The sequence below is a fragment of the Malus sylvestris genome, chromosome 6 (genome assembly GCF_916048215.2).
Source record: "Malus sylvestris chromosome 6, drMalSylv7.2, whole genome shotgun sequence".
Classification (NCBI taxonomy): domain Eukaryota; kingdom Viridiplantae; phylum Streptophyta; class Magnoliopsida; order Rosales; family Rosaceae; genus Malus; species Malus sylvestris.
Window position 1 is genome coordinate 19,968,628 of NC_062265.1, and position 25,411 is coordinate 19,994,038.

General features: G+C 39.5%; 1 protein-coding gene across 3 annotated transcripts; it reads right to left on the bottom strand.

Moving 5' to 3' along the window:
• Positions 1-11,419: 11,419 nt before the first annotated feature.
• Positions 11,420-21,878, bottom strand: LOC126626613 (kinesin-like protein KIN-14J). 3 transcript variants are annotated; one of them, XM_050295984.1, is made up of 23 exons: positions 21,605-21,878; positions 21,484-21,521; positions 20,486-20,648; positions 20,195-20,352; positions 19,888-19,986; positions 19,200-19,434; positions 18,365-18,474; positions 18,167-18,250; positions 17,958-18,035; positions 17,778-17,870; positions 17,634-17,663; positions 16,145-16,486; positions 15,978-16,059; positions 15,788-15,883; positions 15,525-15,704; positions 15,329-15,435; positions 15,057-15,236; positions 14,738-14,901; positions 14,394-14,647; positions 14,099-14,262; positions 12,340-13,211; positions 11,880-11,977; positions 11,420-11,696 (listed from the first exon to the last, which is right to left on the bottom strand). In XM_050295984.1, exons 3-23 carry the CDS (start codon positions 20,625-20,627, stop codon positions 11,635-11,637), a joined length of 3,630 nt encoding a protein of 1,209 aa, XP_050151941.1. In that variant the 5' UTR covers positions 20,628-20,648; positions 21,484-21,521; positions 21,605-21,878; the 3' UTR covers positions 11,420-11,634. The 3 variants fall into 3 exon arrangements, with proteins under 3 accessions (XP_050151941.1, XP_050151942.1, XP_050151940.1); XM_050295985.1 differs by lacking the exon at positions 21,484-21,521; XM_050295983.1 differs by having other exon boundaries at positions 21,484-21,878.
• Between the last annotated feature and the right edge of the window lie 3,533 nt (positions 21,879-25,411).

Consider the following 25,411-nt stretch of genomic DNA (forward strand, 5'->3'; position numbering starts at 1 on the left):
CGAAAAGGGTCAAGCAGTAGCAGATTTCATCGCCGACTTCACATATCATGTTGACATTGCTTCTACACCTGAAGCAATAGCTTCATTACCATCGGAAGCTCAGAAGATAGAATCAACAACCCCAGCATGGAGTCTGTATGTTGATGGCTCATCCAACCAACAGGGCTGCGGAGCAGGATTAGTCATCACTACCCCTGACAAAGTGGCGATAGAATACGCTCTTCGTTTCAAATTCAAGGCATCGAACAACGAGGCCGAATACGAAGCCCTTCTAGCAGGCTTACGTTTGGCCAAGCATCTTGGAGTTAAACAAATTGATATCTTCAGTGACTCCCAATTAGTGGTCAACCAAGTCACGAACAACTTTGATGCTAAGGATAGCTCCATGGCAGCATATCTTGCGCAAACACGACTTTTGCTCAAGCACTTCCACTACCAGATCACCCAAGTTCCTCGAGCGGCAAACAGTCATGCAGACGCTTTGGCCCACCTCGCCTCGGCAGTGGAAGACAAGATTGGGAGAAAAATTCATGTCGAATTGTTGGCAGCACCAAGCACCATGGTCGCGGAAGTGTGCAATTTACAACAAGGAGATAGTTGGATCACCCCAATTTATAAATTCCTTGCCCATGGCACCCTCCCAAATGACAAAGTCCAAGCTAAGCAGATTTGATACAAGTCTGCTCGCTACCTGATCATTAATGACTAACTCTACAAGCGCGGTTTTACCCTGCCCTACCTAAGATGCCTTACACTTGCGGAGGCGGAAATTATCCTTCGGGAAATACATGAAGGAGTCTGCGGAGATCATGCTGGGTCTCGATCCCTAGCACACAAGACTTTTCGCCAAGGATACTAATGGCCAACACTCCACCAAGATGCCATCAGAATATCTCGCTCATGTGATAAGTGTCAACGCTACGCAACTATCCCTCACTCCCCTCCCGAGCCGCTCACTCCTATGATCAGCCCTTGGCCCTTCGCCCAATGGGGACTTGATTTGATCGGCCCAATGCCTACAGGGAAGGGCAAGGTCCGCTATGCAATCGTTGCAGTTGACTACTTCACAAAGTGGGCTGAAGTAGAACCCTTGGCAACCATTACTGAGGGAAAAATAGAAGACTTCGTATGGAAGAACATCCTCTGTAGATTCAGCATTCCCAATGCGATAGTCACGGACAATGGGCGGCAGTTCGACAACAAGAAGTTCAAGATGTTCTGCTCTAAGTTCAACATCAACTTATGTTTTGCCTCTCCAGCCCATCCCCAGTCTAATGGACAAGTCGAGGCCGTTAACAAAATAATCAAGCGCACTCTGAAAACTAGCTTGGACAAAGCTAAAGGTTGTTGGCCAGAATTCGTACCCCAAGTTCTTTGGTCATACCGCACTTCATATCGGACTTCCACAAGAGAAACTTCATTCTCACTTGCTTTTGGTACAGAAGCAGTTGTCCCGGTTGAGCTTGAGCAAGCAACATACCGAATCCAGAATTACATGCAGAGTGAGAACGACAAACAACTCACCCTCAACCTGGATCTAGTCGAGGAACACAGAAATCAGGCTCACCTGAGGAATGTCGCCTACAAGCAGCGCATTTCCAACTACTACGACTCAAGGGTCAAACCTCGCTCTTTCAAAGTGGGAGACTGGGTACTGAAGAAAAGATTACTCTGTGATAGGGTCCCGAGTGAAGGAACACTCAGTCCTAACTGGGACGGACCGTTCGAGGTCGTCGGCATCAGTCGCCCTGGCTCCTACAAGCTCAGAAACTCCGACGGCAAGACCCTTGGCCATCCATGGAATGCTGACCACTTGAAGTACTATTACAAATAGACTCACATTGTACAAGTGTTAAGCTACAGCCGTTCGGCATCCTATGTAACAAAGACCATTTGGTATGAATTCAATAAAGAGGTGATTTAGCCAACTCGGCCATAAACTCTTTTCCATTCTGAGCAATGAAACACTCAAGTGTTGAAGCTTCAACGCAAATGTTTCCAATACAAAACAAAATCTAAGTATGTGTCAACAAGACTATACAAAGGATCTACATCATACATTCCAACACATTCATACATAAACATCATACATTCCAACACATTCATACATAAACATCATACATTCCAACACATTCATACATAAACATCATACATTCCAACACATTCATGCATAAACATAATACATTCCAACACATCCATACATAAGCCAACTGTGCTTCGAAAGGGTTCAACACACTTTGTGTCATTCGACATTTGCCACAATGTGCCTCGACACCTTGCCCTTATTCTCACCAACTAGGTGATGAAGGAACTCACCTTCGTACCACCAACTAGGTGATGAAATGTACAACCCGTACTCTAATATTATTTGGAAACTTGCCACCCTTATCACCAATCAGGTGAAGAACGAACTCATCTTCATGCCACCAACTAGGTGATGAAATGTACAACGCGTACCTTCCTTCATGCCACCAACCAGGTGATGAAATGTACAACGCGTACTCTCCTTCATGTCACCAACCAGGTGATGAAATGTGATGAAAGGTGATTAAGGAATTCACATTCGTACCACCAACCAAGTGATGAAAGCAACCTACCATTCATTCCATTAACCAGAAGACGAGTGGTACAACTTGTACATGTGAACTCCTAGCATTCACAAATAATCAAAAACCATCAAGCTTTACAACTCAACTAGGGGAGCACTTATGCCTAACAAGAGCTATAGTCACCAACAAAGTCTTATTGCAAGCCAACAATGGCTTCCGTGCATGGTATACGAAGATCAAGCTCTTCAGCCCTCTTGCATCTGCTTCAGACATTTCTCCTCTGTAACAATGCAAACACTACAACTCATAGAAAGCTTCAAACGCTCTTGATCAAGACTGTTCGAAGCAAATTCAATTTATATGGTTCATCCAAACCTTCGACTACTACAAGATGTGGCTTGCATCACAATCTCTCGCTTAATAGTATGGAAGCAAAATTTGTATACGTTGTCTCTCCCACATTTTCAAATTTCTAGTTTTCCCAAAAAAAAAACAAAAACAAAAACAAAAAAAAAAAAAAAAAGAAGAGGAAATTGGAAATTGGGAAATTCAACAAAGCTTCATCAATGGAACACAACTACAAATCTCAAAAGCTTTGCACTATCTTCATCAAGATAGTGTGAAGCAAAATCAATTTATGGTGCCAACAAAAGCTTCATCAATGGAGGACAAATATCAATCTCAAAAGCTTTGCACTATCTTCATCAAGATAGTGTGAAGCAAAATCAATTTATGGTGCCAACAAAAGCTTCATCAATGGAACACAACTACAAATCTCAAAAGCTTTGCACTATCTTCATCAAGATAGTGTGAAGCAAAATCAATTTATGGTGCCAACAAAAGCTTCATCAATGGAGGACAAATATCAATCTCAAAAGCTTTGCACTATCTTCATCAAGATAGTGTGAAGCAAAATCAATTTATGGTGCCAACAAAAGCTTCATCAATGGAGGACAAATATCAATCTCAAAAGCTTTGCATTATCTTCATCAAGATAGTGTGAAGCAAAATTAATTTATGGTGCCAACAAAAGCTTCACCTATAAAGCTTCAACCCCAAAGCTTCACCTATAAAGCTTCAACCCTTCAACACCAAAGCTTCACCTATAAAGCTTCAACACCAAAGCTTCACTTATAAAGCTTCAACACCAAAGCTTCACCTATAAAGCTTCAACACCAAAGCTTCAACACCAAAACATATAAAAGCTTCACACACTCTTCATCAAGATAGTGTGAAGCAAAATCAATTCATGATGCCCAACAAAGCTTCAACCTCAAAGCTTCAACACCAAAGCTTCACCAACAAAGCTTTTAAATATATATATATATATATATATATTATTTTTTTTTTTTTTTTTTTCGGAAATTCGAAAATTCAAAAATCAGGAAATTTGAAAATTCAAAAAATAAAAATAAAAAAATAAAAAAAATAAAAAAAAATTGCCTAGGCCTCATCTTCTTTGGGCCTAACAACTTTCATAACAAATATATATGAAGAAGGAGTTTTGGGCTACCACTTAGAAAGGAAATGCCTCATTCGTCAACTCCCTCGACCAGAGACTTGGGGGACTCCTACCATATGCTACTGCACCTTGATACTCGGAAGTCTCATGACCACTTCGTGACTTGGATTTTTCAAGTCTCCAAACGAGAAGTTTTCCTCACTCGGGAAATTAAGGGAGCACTATCTCAACCTACATGCTTCACTCACAAAGTTTCAACATACAAGCTTCAACAAAAGGAAAAATTCAAAGAACTTAGTGAAGAAGGCCTTGGTGTATTTAACACAATACGTTGAAATGAAGCAAATCTTGTTTATTGATATTTCCGATAAGTTACAAATATGTACATATACATGAATCAAAATAAACAAACAAGAGGGAGCCTTCACAAAGGTTGCTCAGGGGAAGTCTCAGCAGTCGGTAGAGCCCCAGAAAGAGAAAGCACAGGAGGGTGGTTATCCGGAGCCTCAGTACTGGACAGAACCCCAGAAGGAGGAGGCATCGGAGGTTGATCATTTGGAGCTTCATTACGCGGTACAGCCCCAGAAGACGACGGCAATAAATGCCTTTGGAACAAACCCACAAACCGCTGATGATCAAGTAAAACCTGACCATCAGATTCCTTCATCTGGTCAAGCTTTCTCTTCATGTTTGTAGCATAGTCATGTGCGAGCCGGTGCAACTGTTTATTCTCATGCTTGAGCCCTCTAATCTCCTGTTTGAGACTCATCACTTCCGCAGCCAATGATTCAACTTGGCGGGTTCTAGCAAATAGGTGTTGGGCCATATTAGACACAGAAGCTGCACACTGAACACTAAGAGCCAGAGAATCCTTAACAACCAACTCATCAGACCGTTTGGAAAGTAGTCTGTTATCTTTGGGAGTGAGAAGGTTCCTGGCCACCACCGCAGCGGTCATATCATTCTTCATCACAGAATCCCCAACGGTAAGAGGACCAGTAGGGGATATGAAGGATGGCCGCCATATGTTGTCTGGAGAAGGCGTGGTTGTCTCTTCTCCAAGGTTCAAGTCAAAACGACGGTTTGAGGGGCCAGACATTTTCAAAGGTGTTGAAGAGGGAAGAGGTCAGACAAATCAAGATCTTAGAAGTGCAAGAAGGGAGCTTCTACTGGTGGAGATTCAAGTGTGCTGTGGAACTTAATGTCAGCCTCTATAAAAATCTGCACTCGACGGAGCTTCAGAAATCGAAGAGGCGTTTGCTTTCTCAAAAGCTGGGCTGCTTAGAGACCACGAGGGCCGATCTCAAAAATCAAAGAGGCGCTTCCTTTCTCAAAAGCTGGGCTACTCAGAGACCACGAGGGCCGATCTCAGAAATCGAAGAAGCACCTGCTTTTTCAGCCTCGTCAGCACCTGTCACATGCACACTCAGCTTTGCGGAAATTACGGGCAATCTGTCGAAGATTTCTGGTGAAGTAGAAAGCACGCGAATCTTGCTGTTCAATCACCACTCTCCACACGCACCATCAACTCCTCGGGTACCATATATAACTTTGCCAAAGATCTCTGACAAAGTTTAGGCGCGAGAATTTCGAAGTTCCAGCTACCCTACTATTACCCACAAGGGTAAAGGAACATCACCACTGCTTGACAACTGGAAAGTCCCTATGTGTGTCGACCTCCGTGTTCTGTGGCAAGACAGGCTGGCAAGAACGTCCAACCTTTACTCACATTCGAGAAAAGACTCCCAACATAATTACTTTCTCAAAAACCGAAGCGGCACCGCTTTCCGAATCTCGAGAGCCAGATCCCCGACGGGATTGCTTGTTCGAAAACCGAAGATGCACAGCTCTCAGAACTTCAAGAGCCAGATTTCCTTATATAAAGCTTGTCTGTAATCTTCACACGCAACATTAGCTTTCCAGATACCACATACCACTTTTTCAAAGTGCTCTGACAAAGTTAAAACACGTGAAGCTGGCAGCTCCCACTACATTGCTGTGACCAAGAAGGGTAAAGGAATAACATTACTACTTGTTATTGGGAAATCCCTATATACATCGACCTCCCTCCTCAACGGACAGGCAAACCTGCAAAAATGCTCAACCCTTTCTCGCATTTGAGAATGCACCCTCAACATAACCTCTCGAAATACTCAGCTTTATTTCCCCCCGATAATACCTCAGCAAATAAGCCACACCAAGAACAAGAGTATCTCATATCATCAGGGTCGAAAGCAAGAGTATCCCATATCATGCTTTATCCCTGTCCTTGTCTTCGTCCTTGTCCACACCTGCAGGACAAAGAGAAAGAGAGCAGTCAGTCGGAACCTGAAATCAAACCTCCAATCTGGAACTGACTGCCTGAGACCTTTGCCTGGTTGCTTACTTAGCATTGCTCTCGAGAACTCATCCTCAACTGCTGTCAAGGTCATGAATTCCACCGGCACATACCTCATGATAGTTGATCAGATATTGGCTCTTTACACTGAAGCTGCCAAGAGTGGATGAGTCACTATGAAGGAATGTTCTGAAGGACCATTTAAATGCAAAGGTTGCACACCACTTCTGCCATGCAAAAGATTGAAGCAGAAGGTTCAACGGTGAGCTGAAACAGATCACTACAGCACGACACATTTCCATACCACATTCATTATTCCGTCAACAGCAAAAGTATCCCATATCATCAAGGTCAAACGTACTCTAGATTTGATGGACTTGTTTTGACCCTCAAATTCTTGAGTTAGCCTTATACTCTGAAGGGAACCAGAAAACCCTCCAGCACAGTTCAAGAATAAGCCTGTGGAAAGTTACTTCTTCAAAAGCAAAAGTATCTCATATCATCTCTTCTCCATTTGCTTCTCCTTATCCTGGCAGCTGAATGAGAGACAAGAGAAGGAGAACAATCAACCGGAAGCCAAAGTCGAACCTCCGATCCTGGGTTGCTTGCTTGGAAGTTTGACTGCTTACCTTGTCTGTCACCTCTTTCGGCAGATCTCCTAGCTCGGCGACTTGGGGGACTCCTACTATAGGGTTTGTATCGCACTTGACCAAGCCCGAAACTACAAGTAAGCTTCAAGTGAAATTGATACATTACCTTGTGCATCTTCATCGGTTAAAGATACCACCCATGGATGGAGGAAAAGTACTTCCAGAGAAGATGCCACATCTACATATGAGACAGATAAGGCACGTGAAAATGATACCACACTTCAGTACTTAGAAGTTTCGTGATTACTCAATGGCTTGGATCTTGCAAGTCCCCAACCGAGGAGCTTCCTTCACTCAGGAACTTAGGGGAGCACTGTTTATACCATACTTGACCAATCCCGAAACTACTGAGCACCGGTCAACGTTGTACCGTCAAGGACCTAGAAGAGCTTCCCTTCAACCAGGAGGCCAATCACAATGCGACACGTGTCGACATCATAAGCCAATCACAGCTCGACACGTGTCAACATCAGAAGCCAATCACAACACGGCACGTGTCAATGTTAGAACAAAACTAGAAACTCTCTTCTATAAATAGGGATCATTCTCCCACAATAATCTCTAATGTCATTTTGTACTAAACTATTCACTAAAACTCAAAAAATGAGAGCTTGAACCTATGTATTTGTGTAAACCCTTCACAATTAATGAGAACTCCTCTACTCCGTGGACGTAGCCGATCTGGGTGAACCACGTACATCTTGTGTTTGCTTCCCTGTCCTTATTCATTTACGTACTTATCTTCACTAGTGATCGAAGCAACCAAGCGAAGGTCACAAACCTGACACTTTCTGTTGTACCAAAGTCCTCGCTGATTTTGTGCATCAACAATATCTAATATGATCAAATGTAACGGTATAAAAAAAATCTAACGGCTCAAATTTAAATCCAAAGGCTAAAATAATTTAAAAAATAATTTAACTCAAAATTCACCAAAATTTGTATAAATACCTATGTATTTGTTCAAATATCTACCCAAACTCACTTTTCTCCTACAATTCTTCAAATGTTTCTTTCTACCATCTTCCAAAACCATTTCTTCCTATGTATTTGTTTCATGTGTTTTTGTGTGTATACATCTCTATCATTTAACATCCCACATCGCTCAGGGGAGTGGATCCTGTAAGCCTTATATGTATATTCTCATCTCTACCTAGCACGAGGCTTTTTGGGAGCTCACTGGCTTCAGATTCCATTGGAACTTTGAAGTTAAGCGAGTTCACGCGAGAGCAATCCCATGATCCCACTGGGAAGATCTTGTGTGAGTTCCTAGAATTAAAACCATGAGGCCGTGGTCGAGGCCCAAAGCGAACAATATCGTGTTACAGCGGAGTCGAGCCCGGGATGTGGTGGGGGCCTGGGCCGGGATGTGACATCATGTGTTTTATATTCTTTCATAGTGTTTCATGAGTTTTATGTGTCGATTTAGTGATTTTTTAATATTTAAATATTTTTAGGTTAAAATGTTCATAAAATTAATTTACGATAGTCTACATAATTTTTTTAAAGTTAATCTAAATTCATTTTTTAATAATCTGAAGCTAAAATTTTAGGCCAGAAGGGTGAGCATAAATATTGTTTCTGGGTTAAAAATTTTAGGTTTTACTCCAATGGTTGGAGATGGTCTAAGAAAACATACAAATTTTTTTTTTATATATAGTTATTTACTCAAATTATGGTTTTTTAATCCACTTGTTATTTTATTTTTTGTCATTTTTAGATACATTTTGTTCATTGTTTTTAGAATTAAGTACCTAAGATTGGGAAATTTCCTAACACAGAAGAAGGTTAAGAATTCATATAGGGTCTTGATGAGCTTGTTTCTGCTCATGTGATTTCCTCATTTGCCGATTTTTAGCTAGTAAAGCTACGAGTTTTTCTTTGTGGGCGGGGAAGATGGTGGTGACCGCATTATGGCAGTCCATACCATTTCAACAACCTCCATGACCTTTTTCTTAATGTTGGTGGCTTGATTTGTAGGGTGAAGTTTGTGGTTGTGCGTTGGGTTTGGAGGTAATGGCCTGAAGGTGATGGTGGTGACAATTACTTGTTGGAGGCCATGCTTTCATGACCTTATATTGATATAGGATACAAAGTAAGCCCTAGTTAATTTAACAAAAATGTAGTTACAGGTTAGCGGATGTGACATTTTCAATAGGTTAGGTACTTGTTTGGAATGTTTAAAAGGTTGAGACCAATTTGGAATGACACTAAAAGGTTGGAGAGTTTTAAGTACTTTTGTTTTTGTACTAAATATACATTTATATATTAAAAAGAATAAGCATACCAATGTACCATAAAAATCAATTGAATTTATACATAACCATTATCAAATATTTCAAGACAAAAAAAATTATTGATGTACGAAAAAAGTTAGAGGAATATTAAAAAACTTATAAACTATATGAAATTTCGATTTATGTTTTGAAATTTCGGAGATTACTTCGATTTTAAATTTTTTAGATATGCTGAAAATTCCGAATTTAAGAATTGTAGTCTGATTATGAAATTTTGAAAGAGAAATTGAAAACCTTGTTTTTGATACAGACCTTTCCAAACACACCCCTAGCCGGCGCATCACTCGTTGGTAAAAGTACTTGGCGACCAAAACTGGTTCAGTATTCACATCCTACAAATAGCTAGCCGGTCATTCTATTTCATTTATCACTAACCATTACTCTCTCTCTCTCTCTCTCTCTCTCTCTCTCTCTCTCTCATACAGTGAAGTTGCACTTCATGGATATTATCACCAGAAACCCTAGCTCCGATGAGGTCTTTGTTTCTCCTCATGAACCAAAACCCTACATCCAGCACTTCATATGTTCACCAAGTCTCAACTACTCTGACGTTAGGGTGCACTTCACAATATATTCACCAAGTTTCAACCACTCTGACATTAGGGTGCACTTCCCAGTGCCCACAATGTGTTCACGAAGTTTCAACCACTCTAACGTTAGGGTGCACTTCCCAGTGCCCACAATGTGTTCACGGAGTTTCAACTACTCTGACGTTAGGGTTTCCGTCTTCGATGTTGTCCGCCAACAAGAGAGAAGCAGATATTCAAAACCCTTCTCCTTTCCGTTATCCGAACCGTCGACAACTACCACCGCTCGTAGTGAACAATATTAAGCAGGAAACCGACGACGAGGAGGAGGAAGAGAGCTGGAAAATCAGGAAAACGCTGACGACAGGTGATCTCAGAAACACGTGCAGATTTTTGGAGACAAAAAGTTCGTTGGCGAACCGTCTGTTGCGTTAGTGGAACTACGAGTTTGTCGAAAGAGTTTTGGGTATCAACAAGCAAGGGTGCCAGAGTTATAGTTCGCGACTGCAAGACGAATTCAAACCAAAAATTGAGTGTCAGGTATTGGAAGAGCTCCCACAGTTACCTTCTCAATGGAAGGTGGGGCAAGTTTGCGAAGAGAAGGTTGAAGGACGGTGGTGAAATTGGCCTTTACTGGGATGCTCCGACTTCCAGGTTCACGTTTTCGGTTCTCCGACGGGCAGCCCAACCAACCAGCTGCTCTTCATACTCGACAGTCTCGGTAGCAAAAAGGATCGGAGAAAGAAGAAATTTTATTTATTGTCTTTTCTTTGGTACATTCCAATTCTTCCATTATCTTTACGGACGACTTTCTTAATTTCGTTTTACGAGGAAGATCTTGTAACATTTTTTTTTCTTTCAACTCGTTTACCTTCTTTAATTCGAAAGAACCAGAGAATTTGATTTATGCTTATGTACTCAATATGTACGAACACATACAGAAAGACGGTAAGATTACTTGAGCACTATCACATGGTATATCATATTCACCTATGTTCAAACAATTGGTTGTAATATTATACCTAAATAAAGAAGAAATTAATCATTCATGCATATTTTAACATAGGGAACTTTAACGAAAAGCACCCGGTACTGTTCACTTTAACGAAAAACCACATTTTTACACTAAAATGTCAATCATGGTACTATTCACTTTACCTTTTATTTTGTCCTTATCATTAAAACTCAAAGTTTTCAAGCTATTTTCATTAATTTTCCTTTTAACATATGAACAGATTATATAAGTGTAAGTATTTTATTACCATACAATAATTTTTCAAAATTATGATCCCATGCATAGGTATTGCATGCCTGAAAAGTTAGACTAAAATATAGGCAAACTTTAATTAAAAATAAGAAAAATGCTAACGTGATTCTCTTAAGGTGAGACTCCAAAAACTTTCCGCCACCTCATACTTTTGGCACAATGATTTATAATGTTGGCACGAGAGTTGTGCTAAAAACTTGAGGTGGCAGAGAGTCAGAGTCCCACTTTTGAGAGATCTCCTTAGCATTTCTCTGAAAATAAAGGGATTGCGAAAATAAAATAGAGAAAAATAATAATAAAACTAAGGGTAAAAGTGTAAAATGGAGAGATCCCAAAAATCGAAGTTTTTTATACTATTGATTCTTAAGTACATATGGTACAATGTCAAAGTCTGAAGTCTCCAGTTGCCATTTTTCAATATTAAGACAAATGGAAACTACTAATAGACTACTAGTAGGAGCAGAAATTCAAATCGCATTAGTACAGTGAATTTCTGAGAACAATGCCAGGGAAGTTAAACTCTATCACCGTCCAGATCACGTTTTTAATTCCAGCGTTTGGAAGACCTCACTGATGAGCTGCTGCCGGCAGCAGATTTCCGAGGACCTGTAATGCATTAGGGTAATGAGTAAAGAGAAGGGGCGGCTTCGAGAGGAGGAAATGAAGTTGGGAGGGAACGGAGGTTTGGAGAATTACAGTAGCAATGGTGAAAGTAGATGAATGGCTGCTAGTCTAATGCTTCAATACAACACAACTGTTAAATGCAGACAGAAGGATTCAGATACATACTTGGCAAAGCCTTTGAGGAACTCCTGATAACTGATGTCCGAGTAGCTTTTGTTTCTGCTAACTTAGGTGACGGCTTTGGAAGTTTAGACGGTGCAAACCTTGAATCCAGATAAAAAGAACAATTGAAGCATTAGATATGAAGGAATGAAGCGTGTTTAATGACTAGAGTCGGGTAAATATGAAACCTTCCAAGTTCCAACCTCAATTCAAATCACAATTTTGAAACTTTGACCAATTAACAAATGGTGCATCAAAAAGTTGAGAATTTCAGAAGGAAAAGTTAGCAACCTTTTATTCTGTCAACCAGCATTCTGGCAATTTAGAAAATGTCAAACATGACAAGTGCAGCCAGCAATTAATTAAATAGTGGCCCAGATAATTTCAGCAATTCATTATTGTTCTTACTAACAAAATAGCACGTTATCAATCACATGAGGTTGGGAGGAAATGGGAAACTCACCTTACTGTGCGCTGGGACGGTGTCTTCTCGCCTCGAGCAGCTTGAGTTTTCGTGACATCTGTATTTCCAGCATTTGTATTTTCTGTTGGTTTTGTAACATCAGGGAAAAGAGAAAACTCCATAAAACTGGCCATGGAACCCTCAGTTTCTGTTCCCATTGAGAGACCGCCATCAGATATGTCGCTTAATCTCTCCCCAGAATCTTCCTCACCAAAGCCCAAGAGCTCAAAATCTTCAATGATTTTTTGACTTGACTCATCTCCATGCTTTTGTTCAGTCGAGTGCTCCTTGTGACGTCTAAAGTCATCTATTGACTGCTCAGATCTGCCGTCAGAATGCTTTCCCCTACCTCCACAGTTTGGATGAGTTGAATGGCCATTATGATTTCTAAAGTCATCCAGTGACTTATCAGAACCAGCTTCAGGACTCTTTGTCTCACCTCCATGATATGACCGAAGCGAATGTTCCTTAGTATCTTTTAAGTCATCTGCTGACTGCTGAGAACTATCTTCAGAATGGTTTGCCTCACCTTCATGCTTTGTCTCTGGCAAATGTTCCTTGTGATGTCTAAAGTCATCCATTGACTGAGAACTACCTCCATTCTTTGACTGAGGAAAATCTTCCCTACGATTTCTAAGGTCATCTATTGACAGCTGAGAACTAACTTCAGAACGCTTATCACTATAATATCCTGAGCGTCTTCCACCTGGACTTTTTTGGCTCAGTCGAGGAGACCCAATTGAATGTCTTCTTGGAGAGGAAGACGCAAATCTTAGTGAGCTCATGCCACGGTGTAACCCATTACTATTAACCTTCAGCAATCGTTCAATCTCCTCATCTTTCTTAGCAATTGTGTCCCTGAAGGATGCCACCTGCAAGATTTAACAGAATTGCACAATTGAATAAAAACATTTTCTCTCTAATTCTAAGGGGATACAATATTTGTCAGCCTTGCACTGTTGCAATCCCAATATTTCATCTTGCCAGCTGATCATGTCAATATTATTAATCTGGGAACCTTTTTTTCTGGCCAAAGGAAAACCTCCTACAATCATTGAGGTTTTATTCCCAAAAGCCACAGTATTGGGAGGTCATAATGTGAACATGAAAAATACTCCTCCTATGAGCTTCCATGGAACAAATGCTTTCAATCAACATATCCTTTATTACATACACGGAGTCACTGAGTATGCAAAGTATTCTCAACAGTCTACCAGGAATAGACCCGGAGGCAATGCTGTAAACAGCATCAAAATAGGGCGCCTAAACAGAGAAAGGCAAGTTCATGTTAAAACTATTCTCTATTGGTAGTTGACATGCTAAATAGGGCACCATCACACGTGGCAGGTGCATGCTCTGCTCTCTGAGCAGCAATTTGAAGTGGGAAGCCAGAAACACTTAACATTAAAGGAACTCCAGATGCAGTTAACTCTCGTTATAGCAAATTTATCCCATTGGTGCCTGCAATGCTCACTAAACCTCCACTGGGTTTGGTGAGCTTCTTTTTTGCCTTTGTTTGTTTTTTCTTTTCAACAGAACAGAGTTAATGACCAGCAATAGCATTCCTAGTTGACAACCCACTACTTTCATAGGAAACAAAGAAAAAGAATCAAAAGGACATTCAATTTTCTTTAACCTCTACTTATTTTACAATATAGTGAACTAATTTGAAAAGGTAACAGAAATTATCTTAACTTAATCCAAAAGGCAGAAAGGAACTACATCTAAGTAGACATATTCAAAAAATAAGTATTCGTACCTGTTCCATAAGTTCTCTCACATATCTTCCCTCTTTGTTGCTCCGGGCAGCACCTAATTCAACACCAGAAACCCTCTCTGCAAACTTCAGTGTACTTGTAGTTTCAGCAAAGGATTGAACATCTGGATTCAGCTGTACAAACATAAGTGTCTTTGCTTGACCACCTACAGTTAGGGAAGCAAAGCAATAAATAAACAATCCATAAATTGAAGATGGTGAGAATTATAGAACATAACTTGCATACTATAACAATGAACTTGTCATCAAGAATGAAACCAAATAATTGAACAAGTACCTAAAGAACTCTGAAGCACTTGAGTTAATTTGCTGTTTCTATACGGTACATGTGAAGACTTCTGTGCAAGAGCAAAAATCACATCCCCAAGAGCAGACAGTGATTTGTTTATATGCTGTGCCTCCCTAAGCCTATCTCCAGTAGCTTCAGAGCGATCCACTCGTTCACTTCCAGCAAGATCCACGAGGTGTAGACTTCCACGCATTGAAGTGTCAGACTTCAAGTCCACGCCACGAACATGAACAGTCAAAACACTGCACCATTTTTATTGATTAAAAAGCATGTCTCATGGCAGAACAATTAATATAATGTCGGTCAAAAAAACTCTTTACTCAGAATATAACCTATGAGATCTGCTGCTTCTTTCATTTAGGGCCGTGGCACCAACTGCCCGGTTCATCAACCCAATATTCATTAACTTTAGGACATCTGCAGTTGAATTAACAGGATGCATGCTTGCATCAGGGACAGCCAACCCATTTGGTTGGGTAGTATTCCAAATCCCAAGTGTGTGCAAGTTAAAGGAAACCAAATCTTTTGTAATACCAAAATGAGGAATCGTATAAAATAAAAAAATATGAACAAAACTCTTAGTCAACACAAGCACCGACTTCTCAACTGTGGCATTTGAAAAGGTAACACAAATTAACGGAATGAAGGATATCTTTTTTGGGGACCCTCACTTGAGAGTAGATCACGAACTTGTTCATTATATATCTCTACCATTTGAACACCTACTTCATAAGCTATGGAGTGTTCCCTGCTCTGAGATATTTGGAAAAGATCATTTAATGCTCGATAGTTGACACCCCAGTCATCTGTTGATGATACACTAGGCCCAGTCTAGAAGTAACACAAAAAATACGTCAAGACACGGGTAAAAATAATTTCAACTGTTGATCTGAGAAATCAAAAAAACATACATAAACTCTTACCATGGTATATGTCTTTCCTGAACCAGTTTGACCATAGGCAAATATACAAACATTGTATCCATCAAGGACAGAACGAATCAATGGTTGGGTGTCTAAAAATACGTCCTCTGTTGACATAGGTAAATATAAGTTTGCCAATAGTAATGACAAAAATCAATGCCAACATCCGTGTTATACAGTATTAGATATTACATACCTTGTGTAGCTGCAGGACCAAATACTTTGTTAAATTTAAACAGCCTGCGACTGTCCTTTCCTTGTTTAGAGGGATTTGCAATAACTAGATCACCATTTTCACCAACATATTCTATGGTGGTTTGCTTTTGGCTTTGACCCGGAAGGAATGGTCTTATTCGACAGTACACTCTAATATTACCTTCATAAAAGAAAGCATCATAATCAACCAACCTGAAATCAATTCAAAATATGATAATAACATTATTATAATTGACAATATACCTTTCAAATCCTGAACCTCATTATACAATTTCCGATTTTCATCAAGAACAGCATGATACTTTTCAGCAGCATCTGTCAGTCCTTTAAGCTTCAAACCTTCAATATGAAAAGCATAAATTGTGAAGAGATGCCCTTCTCAAAAAAACATTACAAATTACCAGAAAAATTAGAAATTAATTATCAGCCTTACCCAAGTACTTAAAATCTTCGGAGCAACTTCTTTTTGTCTTCAAGATTTCATGTCTAGTGGACTCCAAAGCGCCACTTAATTCCTGTAAAGCATCAGTATATCAGGTTGTAGAATCAACGTCAACACATTGAATCCATGAGACAAAATTAAAGTCAATAACGACAAACCTGCAAAGCTCCAGATTGGTAAGTTATGAAACTTTGATAAGTGCGTTCTTTATTTTTCCATCTCCCTGATTCATTTTCCAAAGATGCCTCTAGTTCTTTCTGGTTCTGCTTTGAATCTGTTAGTATGCTCTCAAGTTCTTTTAACTTCCTTTCCAGTTGAAGTTTAGCTACTTTTGCATTTTCCTCTAACTTCTGGCAGTAACTTTCATGTCGACTTGTGGCCAATTCTAGTTCTTGTTTCAGTGTTGAAATCTCTGAATCCCTGTGATACTTCTCTTCCTTTAATCGCACTGCATCCTCCTCCTCAAGTTTTTTCTGCTCCTCTATATCAAACTTCTCAAGCTGCAAGAAAATAAGAACCATATTATAGCAATTATATAAAAGTTTCCTAAAACAAGAACTAGAAATCGCCTGCCTTTTTCTACATATGAAAACGTATCTTACAAATAATATCTGAGAGTCTTTTGTTTTGTTATTTAATCAGCATTTTCATAGTTTAGATGAGAATATTAAAAAGTTAATTATCCTTAACTCAAGAGCAGGCTCTTCAGCAAATCAGGTATACACACATACAACAACAACAACCACCAAGCCTTATCCCATTAAGTGGGGTCGGCTGTATGAATCCTAGAACGCCAATGCACTCAGTTTTGCACCAAGTCTTCCGTTAGCTCCAAGTCTATAGTTAGCAAATTAGGTATAGACACATAATAAACAGAAATGCAGTTTGTACTTTGTAGAGATAGAACTCATTTGTTTAATGCATGGAGACAAGATTAATAAAAATAAATCATGCATGCTTCCCCAACAAGTGTTATTTCATAGAATGTCAACCAAGAAAGCATATGAGAACAGCGTACATGTTACACATATTACACAACTATCTACACTAAGTCATACATTCACAGGTTGGGTTTGTATGGCAGAATCATTTTTCCGGACTTCTGTACCTATACCTTGAAGTAGGATTCTTAGGAAGAAGTGAAAAATAGCCATTCTCCGTCCAATATTTTAGAAATAGTTTAAGTATTTTATTATCAGGACACTAATGACTTTTTCCTTGGAAGCACAGAGTTAAGGGCACAGTCATTATTATGACTCATTTATGAAGTCAAAGCTAATGGGAAACCCACTTCTTTCCCAAGGTTTACAAAAAACTTTTTCATTTAGACATGGGAAGCAAAACCCAAACTAATTATACTAACCAAACATGAAAATAGAACACTAAACCCATTCCTTAACCATGATTCCATAACAAACACATATGCATAGTTCATAACTCATGCGGCTATATCATGTTAACAAAAAAGAACATATGGATTTGAAGGGATGAGATATTCAAAAATGGGTAAAGGAGAAGATGTGCAAGAAATACATGTGTTTTGAAGAGTTTTAAGACAAAAAAAAGTCATTGAAATCAAAGAATCAACAGTAAGAAAAACTTCGTCATTGCTAAATTCAAGATAGGAATAAAAGATTGAAATTGCACCTTGATATTCTGAAGCTGTTTCAGAACAACCTAAAGGAAGATGGGAAGAAGGAACAACAAATGAAAATCGATTAGATTAATATCAAAAATGTTAATTTAAATTTAAAAAGGGAAGCATCAACAAAAACATATTAGTCAGTGTACCTCATTTTCTTCGGTAGTCCCGGATGCAAGGGTTTCAAGTACTTTTATTTTCAATAGAAACTTCTCCTCACGGGCCTTATATATGTTGTTTTGCTACAAAAACCCAACATGAAAATTAAAACTAATGAACAGAATAAGAAAATGATATTTCTTGAGAAAAACAAAGCCTGAAGAATTTACAATTCTCAAGTTCACCGCCTGATTTGCAAATCTCTGTTCAATCACTTGCATGACTTTTCTTAGAAGATATGCTACACACTGAATTTTTTTATAACAGATAACAGTTAGAGATACAAAATAAAATGTACAGCACAAAAAAGAAAATAAATAACTGTGAATGGATTCATGAACGCTTTTACTGGTGTCCACGTATCCTCTTACGGCCATACATGAGGTACATCACCATTGTTTCTGTCGATACTGTCATCCAGAATCTTATTCCCAACATTGAAAAGTGATCGAGTAGATGCATTCTGCAACAGAGAAAAATTGCAATATGGAACTAAAGTTTCACTAAGATACAGCGATAACTTATCATATGTACACCTAACAGAATGTAACAAGAAACAAAAGGGTCAAGAGATTACATCTAAACTGCTTGATTTGACTGATTCCAAAATCTTAGCATCAGAGAAATCAACAAAACTCCCCTGCTTCAGTTGCTGTCCAATATGATGTACTAAATCAGCTGATGGATCTGAAAACAAGGGGGGAAAGGAAAACAAAGTGATGTATTAACAATATTGTTGCACATATGCAAAAACAAAATCAAAATAACATGTGCAACCCGCCACTCCTTCACTCCGAACATCCGGTTTAACTTTATAAGGCTGTTGCACTTAAGTATTAACAAAAGTACCCCAAAGAAAAAGGGCTCACACCCCAAAGAAAAAGGGCTCACACATCTAGCTTCACACCCTACCCCTCTAACGCCTAGATTCACCCAGTTGAGCACTAATGTTGCTTGGCACACAGTCTACATGATCTCATATATGCAGCATATCATTGGAATAAAATCTACCACAGACCAGCATCATGGACAAAATTATTTTACTACAAAAACATAGAGAACCGTCATAGTCATAGATACCTTTCTAGGGAGGATTTCTCACTTGAAAGTGGTAAAAATAATAACTTCAACCCTAAACAACTTACCACATTTTAATTTTATGTATGCTCTTCTTGATCATGTTTTCAAGCAAAGCTGAGAAAAAAGTTGCCTAAATTTTTAACAAGATAAATCCAAAAACTAAGTTGAGTTCCATTATTGTGATTTCTCTCACGTGCACCAGTTAGATGACCACAAAAAACTCTTGAAAATATTAAAGCATCTAAACCGAGATATTCAAGTAAAATTTCTAAAATTTGTTCCTACATGTAGGTTCATACTTCATACAAGTCTATGATTCTATGATTTCCTACCTGTCATATGAGATGTTGAGTCACTTGAATTTCCTTGAGTATCTTGTCTATTTTGAGTAGATTGTAGTCCAAATGTTGAGATATCCCCTCGGGAACGATAAAGTCCCTCTAAAGATTCTACCTCCACCAAATCACTTTCTGTCCTTGTTAGGTGTTTACTGTTCTCTCCCCAAAAGCCAAAATCAAAAGAAGATTTAAGTGCACCAAGGCATTGCAAAACTGGCACAAGAGATCCCTGCAATTAATCCCAAACCATCAATTGATACAAGGAAATTAAGAGTTAGTTAAAAAAGATAGTGAAGAACCAAGGGTTATTTTACCACGCCAAATACTGGTACTGGACAATCCATCCAGTATAATTCTGAACGAACCTAGGACTTATTATTGGGCTGGTCAGATAGAGACATATATTATGGTTTTATAGGGAACCAGAACAAGCTTCCTCTTGCAGTTGGTACATACACCCCATGTAAAATAAACCCAGAACTCTGTGGATAACAGATCTAAGGCCAAGTTGGCCACACGATGCTTAGTTTTAATTTTATTGTATGTAACTAAAGGGACCAGGTTGCGCAGTTTCATGATTGTGCTGAGGTTAAAATAGCTTCTATGAAACCAGACGTAAATAATCCACGGGTTTGGAAAGGGTTGAAAACTGAAGTAATCAGAGAAATATCAGTTTAACTACCTGCTCTAGGTCTATTAGGTCAAAGCGAGGGAATCCTAATTCATCCACAGCTGACAGAAACCTCTTGACATTTGCGAAACCGGGGTCCGAACTCCCTCCCTAAATCAGGGCAAAACGCATTCAGATGAAGAATACAACATAAAAAAAAAACCAGGTACTACCAAATACATAACTAATAAAACTTAAAAAAAACAAAAAAAAAAAAAAAAAATAGAAGGAAACAACCTTAACAATCGTGAAGCATAGAAAAATTAAAATTAATACACAAAGATGTTTGCAAGCAAACAAACCAGAACAGTAATCCTACCATTTCAACTGAACCAGGACACAACTTATTTAAAATTCTGCATAAAACAGTCCCATCAACCAAGCAGGCTCTGAGTTCCTCCTCAGAAGCATCCAATGGCAATCTTAAATAAGGAACAATAAAATTCAACCACTCAACCAGCGATAATATCTGGTTGTCTGCAAAAAGGAAACAGAGTTCAAACGTAAATCATGGGAAGAAGGAGCTCCAAATGGGACCAATTTTGTTTACATAAGTCCAGATATATATATATATATATAGAGAGAGAGAGAGAGAGAGAGAGTTTACTACCTTCAATTGTGCTGCCGAAACTTTCCACTGGTTCAGCATTTGCAGTTGAAGTCCCATTTAAATTTTCAAACCCCTCCTTTTCATCTATGTGTGACTTTGACCCCCCATTCTCATCTTTGTGTGACTCAAACTGAGTGTTCATGATATAATCTCCAGGAATGTCCTGTTCTTGTTATCAATTGAGGATACGCAGGTACAAGGAAACAATAATACAATGCGCATACACCAAAAGGAAAATACATTAGTCTCTGTAACGGGTAAGGAACAAAAATCTTAAGAAGAGGGGGACAAAATCCATCAACAAATTTCCCTGAGGAAACAATGAACGCCCATTGTGCACATGTCCCATTATGCATAAATAAACGAATCATCTAAAGTACCATTCCTCAGTTGCAAAGTTAGTAGTTCATAACTTCATGCTGTCGTGATGCATTGGCATTCCAACTACGTAATCAAATAACTTAAGAAAGATTGAAAATTTCATATACCAAATTCAGCAATTAAATAATTTCCACCATGTGCAGCCAATATAGTATCGTTTTTGTCCGCTGCAACTTAAATACCATTACATAAAAAGAATTCTGCTACATAACATTGAACATCGCTTCAACCACGCCTCAAAGTGGACTATTTGTTGCTTTCCGAGGTTGATAAAAGAACAAAAACCCCACACACGAAAAAAGAAAGCAAAGTTTATATAGTACATCGATCCTTTTCTTCGTATACACTTCATATAATAAGAAAATCACACTCAACTAGCACACACACACACATTCAAATATATGTACATATATAATTATATACAAATATACATAGAATTGGCTGACATTAAACAAATTACATATCAAATAACTACTCTCCTCCTACCTTTACCATATCCTACCCTCAATTTTCCCAGCAACCATACAGACCCAAATCATCCACCAACAAAAAAAAACCATCAAAAACCCAAGAAATGACAATGAAATCCCAAACAAAATTCCAACTCAAAATCTCACCTTTCAAATTAGACAACTTCCAGCTGCATTGTCCAATTCTGAAACCCCAAAGAGAAGAACCACAAATCCGACTATCAGATCGGCAAACAAAAACCCTAATTTCAGCAAATATGGGACGAACCTGATTGGACCACAACGCCAGAGAGATCACACCACAGAGAGAGAGAGCGCTTCCCGGAGGAATTCGAATTGAAATTCCTCCGAAAATTGCAAATGCCGGAAGGGAAAAAACAAATGCTGGAATTCTGGGGACCGATCCGTTTAAGAAAAATTCAGAAATTAAAATTAAAAATAAAATAATTTTGTAAATTTTTTTCTTTTTTTTTTTTAAATTCGATTTTTGAGAGCCGAGAAGAGAGAGGAAGCAAACGTTGGAGACAATAGGGAGTGAAAAGAAAGATATCGGGGATTCGTTGGGAATTTGGGATTATAATTTCCTTCTAAATTTTTATTTCGGACTAAGGGCCTGTAATATTTGTCATTTACCGTTTGGTCCCTCCTCGAGTTTTGGAGTGAGGTTCCCGCCTTGGTATTTTTGTCTTTGTCGTTGTTATTCGAATTTTAAATTTCCAATTAAAGCCTTTCTGTTCGGACAACCAAAACTAATTAATTAAAAACGTAAATTATTATTACTATTTTTTAATTTAAAGCTCACGAGTCAGCCTGCGCGTGGCTGTCTACGCGCTCCCCTCGGTCGCTAGCACAGGTTAAGACAGCATCATGCTTACCTATTCCACTTCCGTATTAAGTAATTTGTTGGTTTGTTTTAGAGATGGAGTAGGATTTTCTCCTTCGTATTCTTATCTCTTTCCATTCATTTCTCTCACACATTATTTTTTATCTTATTATCTTTATAAAAAAAAATAAACATAAGACGTTAACGTGGTTTAACCGTAACCGTTCAAATACGAGAGGAGGAAAGGGGAGAGAATGCTCCTGTTTTAGATATTGGCATAACTCATCAGTTTGGTTTCTAAGATTGAAAATCAATAGAAATGGTCTTTTGAGTTTATCCACCATCAATCATTTTGGTCATTCCGTGAAAAATTTCTATTAAACAACAACAACAACAACAACAACAAAGCCTTTTCCCACTAAGTGGGGTCGGCTATATGAATCCTAGAACGCCATTGCGCTCGGTTTTGTGTCATGTCCTCCGTTAGATCCAAGTACTCTAAGTCTTTTCTTAGAGTCTCTTCCAAAGTTTTCCTAGGTCTTCCTCTACCCCTTCGGCTCTGAACCTCTGTCCCGTAGTCACATCTTCGAACCGGAGCGTCATTCGGCCTTCTTTGCACATGTCCAAATCACCGGAGCCGATTTTCTCTCATCTTTCCTACAATTTCGGCTACTCCTACTTTACCTCGGATATCCTCATTCCCAATCTTATCCTTTCTCGTGTGCCCACACATCCCACGAAGCATCATCATCTCCGCTACACCCATTTTGTGTACGTGTTGATGCTTCACCGCCCAACATTCTGTGCCATACAACATCGCTGGCCTTATTGCCGTCCTATAAAATTTTCCCTTGAGCTTCAGTGGCCTACGACGGTCACACAACACGCCGGATGCATTCTAACACTTCATCCATCCAGCTCGTATTCTATGGTTGAGATCTCCATCTAATTCTCCGTTCTCTTACAAGATAGATCCTAGGTAGCGAAAACGGTCGCTTTTTGTGATCTTCGCTAGATTGCTCCGGTCATTAGTGTGGATAAGTATATAAATGGATAGAGATAGGAAAGCAAACACAAGATGTACGTGGTTCACCCATATTGGCTACGTCCACGGAATAGAAGAGTTCTCATTAATTGTGAAGGGTTTACACAAGTACATAGGTTCAAGCTCTCCTTTAGTGAGTACAAGTGAATGATTTAGTACAAATGACATTAAGAAATATTGTGGGAGAATGATCTCGTAATCACGAAACTTCTAAGTATCGGAGTGTGGAGTCGTCTTGACTTGCCTTATCTGTCTCATAGGTAGATGTGGCATCTTCTCTGGAAGTACTCTTCCTCCATCCAGGGGTGGTATCTTTAACTGGTGGAGATGCACAAGGTAATGTATCAATTTCACTTGAAGCTTACTTGTAGTTTCAGGCTTGGTCAAGCGCGATACAAACCATGTAGTAGGAGTCCCCCAAGTCGCCGAGCTAGGGGGTTTGTTGAAAGAGGTGACAGACAAGGTAAGCAATCAGAGCTCCGACTGATTGTTCACCTTCTCCCCATCTTGCAGCAGCATGAAGGATAAAGAGAAGAAAAATGAGAAGAGATGATATGAGATACTTTTGCTTTTGAAGAAGTAACTTTCCACAGGCTTATTCTTGAATTGAGCTGGAGGGTTTTCTGGTTTCCTCCAGAGTATAAGGCCGACTGAAGAATTTGAGGGTCAAAACAAGTCCATCAAATCTAGAGTACGTTCCACCCTGCTGATATGGGATACTTTTGCTTTTGACAGAGTAATGGATGTATCGGCACGTGTGCTGTTACGCTTGTCTCTACATGCTTCCTTGTATCCTTCGCACTTGCCCTATCTGTTCCTCAAGCAGATGCGGAATCTTCCCTGGAAATATAAGATGTTGAAGATGAGTACTCGAGAGCAATGCCAGGTAAGTAATTAGGTAAGGGGTTCCAGGCAGTCAGTTCTTGGCTGGAAGCTTGATTCCAAGTGCTGACTGATTGCTCTCTTTCTCCTTGTCTTGCAGGTAAAAACAAGGCCAAAGGAAAAGACAGGGAAAAAGCATGATATGGGATACTCTTGCTTTTAACCCTGATGATATGAGATATTCTTGCTCTAGTATAGCTTGTTTGCAGAGGTATTATCGGGGGGAAAGAAAGCTGAATATTTCGAAAGGCTTCGTTGGGAGTGCCCTCTCAGATATGATGAAGGGTTGAGCATTTTTGCAGGTCTGCCTGTCCGTTAGGGATGGAGGTTGACATATATAGGAGTCTCCCTAACAAGTAGTAATGCTATTCCTTTACCCTGCTTGGTCATAGCACGGTAGTGGGAGCTGTCAGTTTCACATGTTTTAACTCTGTCAGAGCACTTTGAAAAAGTGGTCTGTGGTATCTGGCTCTCGAGATTCGGAGAACGATGCCTCTTCGATTTTTGAGAAAGCAATCATGCTGGGGGTCTGGCTCTCGAGATTCGGAGAGCAGTGTCTCTTCGATTTTTGAGGAAGTAATCATGTTGGGAGTCTGGCTCTCGAGATTCGGAGGGCGGTGCCTCTTCGATTTTGGAGCAAGCAATCTTGTTGGGAGTGTTGTCTCGAATGTGAGTAAAGGTTGGGCATGTTTGCTAGTCTACCTTGCCACGAAGCACAAAGGTTGATACACAGGGACTTTCCAATTATCCAGCAATGGTACTGTTCCTTTACCCTCTCTTCGATTTTGAGAAAGTAGTCATGTTGGGAGTCTGGCTCTCGAGATTCGGAGGACGGTGCCTCTTCGATTTTGGAGCAAGCAATCTTGTTGGGAGTGTTTTCTCGAATGTGAGTAAAGGTTGGGCATGTTTGCTAGTCTACCTTGCCACGAAGCACAGAGGTTGACACACAGGGAGTTTCCAATTATCCAGCAGTGGTACTGTTCCTTTACCCTTGTGGGTAATAATATGGTAGCTAGACCTTCAAAATTTATGTGTCTAAACTTTGTTAGTGTTGTTTCTTTGCTATTCTTTTACCTTTCTTGGTCAGAGCGATGTAGTGGGAGCTGCAAGCTTCACGTGCTCAACTTTGGCAGAGAACTTTGGCAAAGTTATCTGTGGTACCCATGAGCTATTGTTGCGTGTGGGAAGTGGGTGATTGAACAGTAAGATTCATGTGCTTTCTACTTCACCAGAAGTCTTCGACAGAATGCCCATAATTTCTGCAAAGCTGAGTGTGCGTGTGACAGGTGCTGACAAGGCTAGAAAAGTAGGTGCCTCTTCGATTT

Excerpts from the sequence above, each read along its gene's own strand:
- LOC126626613 (XM_050295985.1), bottom strand. The coding sequence starts at position 20,627 with ATGAACACTCAGTTTGAGTCACACAAAGATGAGAATGGGGGGTCAAAG. Across the intron at positions 19,435-19,887 it reads ACCTAATAGACCTAGAGCAG|GGATCTCTTGTGCCAGTTTT; the intron begins GTAGTTAAACTG and ends GATTAATTGCAG. Across the intron at positions 16,487-17,633 it reads AACAGCTTCAGAATATCAAG|CTTGAGAAGTTTGATATAGA; the intron begins GTGCAATTTCAA and ends ATTTTCTTGCAG.